At 36.4% G+C, this 6,600-nt stretch overlaps 1 protein-coding gene across 1 annotated transcript in view; it reads right to left on the minus strand.

The window, feature by feature from the left end:
* Positions 1-1,327: 1,327 nt before the first annotated feature.
* The window catches only part of LOC127831248 (centromere protein I-like), an 11,572-nt gene continuing 6,299 nt past the window's right edge, over positions 1,328-6,600 (minus strand). The window contains exons 3-6 of the mRNA XM_052356230.1: positions 6,368-6,532; positions 3,058-3,178; positions 2,636-2,721; positions 1,328-1,456 (exon numbers count right to left, since the gene is read on the minus strand). Coding sequence (XP_052212190.1) covers positions 1,328-1,456; positions 2,636-2,721; positions 3,058-3,178; positions 6,368-6,532 — 501 coding nt within the window. The remainder of the gene's footprint in view (positions 1,457-2,635; positions 2,722-3,057; positions 3,179-6,367; positions 6,533-6,600) is intronic.

Genomic DNA, 6,600 nt, shown 5'->3' on the forward strand with positions numbered 1-6,600 from the left:
AAGTTGCTATCTTCAATATTGAGAAAGTTATGGCCCATATTAAAGTTTTCGGACGGACACACACACACAGACAGACAGACAAACGGACTGACAGTACAACTGCAATACGCCACCCTACCGGGAGCATAAAAATGTATCAGGGCATTTAGGCTCTGTGCATTTATCTTTAATTACTAAACATGATGTACCTATGATATCAATAAAACATTATATCCGTTGTCATGTAATACCGAATTTATTACATTATATTTGTAAATGATGAAAACTCGGAAAAGCATCAGTTTTATCTTTTTTCAAATAACTTGTGTAATAAATTCCATATTACATAACCACTCATACAATACATGTATCTCTATATCTCTACATTCCAAACAGCAATATCATGTAAACATGCATAAGGTTTGGTCAAATTGTTGTCAATGGAAACAAAATAAAACTGGAATAAACAATGGTTTCCCTCAGCTCATGCATCACTGGGAACTGTGTAAGGTAGTTAAGTCTGCAGTGTACAAATGCTAAGGAAGTAAACAAGGCACTATTGTTACTTAAAAAAAAACTTGTCAATAATTTTAAAAGTTACATAATTAATAAATATTTATGCTCAGTCAGCATGGGTTGTCAGGTCTCATCTAGATGAATGCACATTAACAGGGATACAGTCATGCCATAGATTCATTCATCCTGCAAGTTTACTAAATAAACTCTTTAAAAAAAATTCTCCATTGAAAATGAAAAAGTAGGAATAGTAGGAAGATTTGGTAAAAAAATAGGAAAAAGTAGGATCCTGATGAAAAAGTAGGAAATAGTAGGAAAAAGTATGACCGCTTGACAGCCTGAATAAAGTTACAAAATTAATATTGTTTTTAAGTGCATGTTCAGGGGATTTTCTGGCCATTTTGGGAAAAGGAGTCTGGTCAAATTTGGATTTTTTTTCAGTCAATACAAGTGGCAAATTTGGGAATTATATATCAACAAAAAGGACTACATTAAAGTTATATATCTTGTAGGATGTTTAAAAAATAAAGTTGAAATCTAGAGGTAAGAAATCATAATTAAGTCATAGGAGACTTCTTTCTTAAAAAAATATTAATTTTTTTTTTGGGGAGGGGGAGGGGCTGGGGGGAAATTGGGCTTTTTTTGGTAAATTTTGGTCAGATTTTTGGGAACACACGTGCAATTTTGCGATTGGGAAGCAGCCGAAAATCGGCTGTAATTTTGAGCAAAAAAAATCACTGTGTGTAACTGAAACAACAGAACAATACACTGACCTCCATACTGATTAATAACTCACTATCGAGTGTATGCAACCTGAATCCCTCACACTAATTCATAACTCACCCTCAAATCTATGCAGCCTGAATCGCGCTAGAAGCTTCAGTATATGTGTAGAGTAGTCAAGGCCATTCCAGTGCTGAAGGTAGTCAGATAGCACCAGGTCCACTGTGGGGATGCCTTCCTGCAGGAGATACACCACACAATTTTGTCTAATAGATAACAGGGTGCGTATTCACCAAACCATTCTTAGACTTACTGTAATTCACCAAAATTTATATAAATGGGCCGTGCTTTGTAAAAAGGGGTTTTAATGCATGTGCATAAAGTGTCGTCCCAGATTAGCCTGTGCAGTCCACACAGGCTAATCAGGGACAACACTTTTTGCCTTAACTGCATGTTTGTTAAAAAGAGACTTTCTAAAATAAAAAATATCATATAAGCGGAAAGTGTCGTCCCTGATTAGCTTGTGCACACTGATTAGCCGGTGCACACTAAACAGGCTAATCTGGGCCAACACTTGATGCACAATCATTAAACCCCCTGTACACAGAGCACGGCCGAAATATAGGTCTTTACTACTAAGCTTACCTTTATTTTAAAGCAGTTTTAGTACATGACAATTTGAAGAATATTCATTACTTTTCTAATTAATCCAAAGAATTTGTTGGTGAGTACGGGCCCAGGGCCTTTATTTAAAATTCTCCTTCAGGAAATTCCTGAAATTCATAATACTCATTAAGTAGGTCTTATACAAGTCATGTAGACATAGTTGTACATAACATGGTTAAAAACAATTCAAAAACTTGAAAAAAATGGTAATTATTTGCTTTTCAATTAACATATCTTTAAATGAGCTTAAGGGACTGTTCATTCTCCAAACAATAACTGTCCGAATCTCCTTTTGAAGCCTGGCCTCAACATTTTTATACAGTTGGGTATACAAATTATCATAACTGAAAAATGGGGAAAACAAGAGCTGTCTCCATAGGATGACATATGCCCCCAATAAACGCTTTGATAGAAGTTATTGAAGTGCACTAAGTGACCCCGTGACCTAGTTTTTGACCCGGCATGACCCATATTCGAACTTGACCTAGATATTGTCTAGATACAACTTCTGACCAAGTTTGGTAAAGATCGGATGAAACTATTTAAATTAGATAGCGGACACAAAATAGCGACAGACTAACAGACTGACTGACGGACAGTGCAAAAACTATATACCCCCTTTTCTTCGAAAGGGGGCATAAAAAACTTCCATGTTACAAAATTACAAAACATGGATAACAGTATCCTCATACTTAATGAAATATCTAACTATCTTTCAGTGACAAAAAGGTAATTTGAATCTTACACAAACCTGAATAAAATCTTCAAACTCTCTAAGCAACGATAGAAGGGTGGTCACACGCTCTTTATTCTTCTCTGTCTTTGGCTGCATAATTTCTGAAAATAAAAACAAACTCACTTTTGTTTTAATTACAGGTACCATAAGCATTCCTTTTTTTCATAAAATAACATAAAGTTAATTAAAGCACATAACAGTTGTGACAAATATCCCCAACACCCCAAGTCATAATATTCCAGGTAAACTTGGATTCTTTAGCAACTTTTAATGCAGGTTGAAAGGCAATATCAGATGCTCATCCTGAACACTTTTTTGCAAAGGTCAGCTACTAAAAAAGTTATTTTTAACTGACTCGGAATGAACACTCTTTCTGGCAACAAATTAACTAACGAGAACAAAGGCTGAATGTAATATAAATACATATACAACTTTACCTTCATGTAAAGTCTCTGAGATCCAGAATTCAAATCTAGTAGCAGCCGTTGCATCCCGCGTGTAGGACATCATGTGCTTCAGAGCCTGAGACCGTAACACTGCCCCTATCTGACTGGGAAACTGTGCACAGGACAAGATACATTGGCAAATACAAAGAAATACCAGCTTTGAAGTCTTCCAGCCAGAAATTTTCAGTTTGACATTGACTTTATTGATCTAAATTGCTTAGAATCAAAATTCAGGGGTGTCAATTCTTCCATATTTGAAATCAGGAAAATTAAGCCGAGATCCTAAGGTTGAAGGATAAAAGAGGATAGAGAGCCCCCCAACAAAACATTTGTTTTATAGGTTTCATGATGACGGACATTTGCAACATTCGTAGAATTAAACCGTTTTGGCATATTTTTTAATGAAACTTGAAACATGGATAGATGGCAATATGGAGATTACAGTCTAACCTGTCAATAACGACCACTCAAGGGATTTGGTCGTTGTGGTCTTTGTTCACAGGTGGTCTTTATTCACATGGTCGATTGAAACTTTGCAAAATATGCTAGTAGTTTTTCAACAGGTACCTTACCTATGTATGTGCTCTATTGTTTTAATGTTTTAATACTTATGCATGTATAATGAAATAAAGTATTGAAACACAGTTACGAAATTATATTTATTATTTCCATTCCCTTATTATTTATTTCATTAATCATATACATGTATAAATATCTATTGACATACATGTATATGTACATGTAATTCAGTATGTTCTGGATTTGAGTTTTTTCTACACCAAGATCAGTAGCCACTCGTCTACAACTGTGTCCTTTACCTAACAAACGAATGACCTTAACACGTTCTTCCAACGTCAAGAACTTACGCTTGGAAGCCATGATGGTAAACCTGAACTGACAATTTACTTTTCTATAATCTATTCACGTCTTATCACGGAGAAATTTAAGAAGGGAATGACTATCCAAATGTTTGTATTTAGGGCATCGTGATTGAAATGAAACCGTTAATTTCCTTAATGAGTTGATGAAAGCCCCAAACTTGTCTTTGATATTTTCGGCAATTAGTACATAAATCACGAGTCACTTAAATACAAAAGCAAATTTTCACACTTTTGACAACCGCCAATTGCATAAAAGAAGTAGGCGACTACCAATTAGCAATGCTTGTTAAATAAAAAAAAACTGCTATCGAGTGCAATAAACTGTCACTTGCCAATATCCCCATAGCGACAGACGATTCCACTGGTTAGATGTGTATCACGTGACTACACAGCGTCATGGTGGGCATTTTGTTTTTTGAAAGTTGCGAAATCGTTGATTTTTTTTATTGCAGTGGTCGTTGTAGGCTATCAAAATAGACTTTTGGGAATGTAAAAAGGCGGTCTTTGGTCTTTGTTCACAGGTGGGCATTTTTCGCAGGTTCAATATATAGTGAAATCGTTCGGGAGGAAATCGGTGACAGGGTTTTTTTTTAGAGAAAGGGGAAGACGCTGGACGCTGGGTGAAAGGGGAAAAAAGAGTGCGAAAGAGACATATTAGGGGAAAAAATAAAAACTGTTCATTTCAATGTCTATAACTCATCAAAAGAGGCTTGTCTCTGTCCTTTTTGTTCTTAAACACATTTAACACGTATTAAAGTCAAAGTCCTTAATAAAGTTGCAGGTGTAGATCTAATAATGGGAAATGTTTTCAACTATATTTCTGTACTGGGGCCGGGGGACAATGTCAATTTTGTGATTTCAATTTCATGATGAATGGGTTGACGATCTTGATCTGCTACAGTATTGGTAGGGAAAGGTCAAAGGAGCGGCAGCTGCCGATTGTCTACTTTCACTTTCACAATGTTCGATGTTGATAACCTCAGAATCCTGCTGGGTTATAACGGTTTTCGATGATTCTTTCTTAAAAAATGCCTCGATGCGTTCAGTATCTTCCGAGTCCGAATGTTTTATTTTGTTTGAGTAAGAACGCCAATTGTGACTGACATTTTTTCTGTTTTCACGTTTATATCTTGGCTTGCATATAGTCCGGATGAAAATTCGACTGGTTTCCGGTATTTATATGACGAAACACCCTTTTCGCGCAAGACCGGCATCCAGTAAAATAGTCACATGATTGTTACGATTAGTTGCCCAGTTTACATGACGTAATTTAAGAGCTATATTTAGAATAACTGGGATTCCCAGATTTTTTGTGTTCGTCTGGAGAGAGAGAGAGCGAGATCGTTGTCCATGGTGCAAATTGGATAATTGTCAAATGCCCAAAGGAAAAATTAACATTTCTTTGAGAAAAAATATTATATTTTGGTGATAAAATTATATTTTTGGTAGGGAAATTGTATTTTGAGGGGAATAATTCTGTTTGGAGAAGACGCCGAATATCGGCGTCACTTTCTTAGTAAAAAAAAACCTGGGTGAGGTCGTTATTGACTCTTGGTCGCTATTAACAGGCGGTCGCTAGGGCAGATTGGACTGTACATGTATGCACGTCTTTTCATTTTGTTCCTACGTCAACAATTCTGGTTGATATGGCAATAACAACAAAAATCTACCGATGCTGGAATTTCTGACAATGGTGGAGCCGGTAGGGGACATATATTGCTTGGCAATAGTCTTGTTGTTTATACTATTTCCTGTTTCAGGGCTCGACATTAACGTTAGTCAATCCGTGTTTCAAGTTTCATATCAAATTATGAAGAACTTTTAAAGTTATCACAGGATCCAGAAAAGTGTGACAGACTCACAGACTGACGGACACACAGAGCGCAAACCATAAGTGCCCTCCAGTGAAACCGGTAGGGGACAACAACTCTACAGTTCAGGGGTTTTCAGCCTAATATAACAGAGGCCTATTAATGTCCACTTCCCAACTGAAAATTTCTTTAAAATCATGCAGTTTTCCCAAGAATCCTAGCTTACACTAGCTTTTTCATTCCCCAAAGCAGTAATTTTAGCGAAAATTTTCCCAAATTGAGCAATACTTCCCAAAATCCATAGGCTAAGGCTTTTTCCCAATGGAGCGAGGAAAACCCCTGCAGTTTCATGTTGATACTCAGAAAACTGAAGGAATAGTTTGTTACCCATAGTCATGTGCAGCATGGTCAACCAACCAAGTAACCAACAGGGTGATTAAAATATTTTCTGCACTAACAGTTTGCAGGGGTAAAATAAGATATACATGTACCATTCAATAATTGTAAATAGTGGTTCAGTAATTAAAGAGATGATACAAGTGAGAACATGAGAAAATACACCAAAATTGAAAACAACACGGAGCTTGTAAATAAAATCACTGTTGTTACCTCTAGTGACTCAATATTGTCCAATATTTCCTGGAAACATTGCACCAGTATAAATGGTATTGTTTTCACGCCCAGTATATTACCCTGCTTGTCTCGGGAATAGTTAGACCTTGTGGCCAGTGAGTTGATGATAGGAATGGGGTCTATCTTCCGTCGTTTACGAGACTGAAATGAAATTGAGCATTTTCCTGTGAAAACTGAGCTAAATGCATATGCATAACTGCCTTACCAGA

The sequence above is a fragment of the Dreissena polymorpha genome, chromosome 5, assembly GCF_020536995.1.
Source record: "Dreissena polymorpha isolate Duluth1 chromosome 5, UMN_Dpol_1.0, whole genome shotgun sequence".
Lineage (NCBI taxonomy): Eukaryota > Metazoa > Mollusca > Bivalvia > Myida > Dreissenidae > Dreissena > Dreissena polymorpha.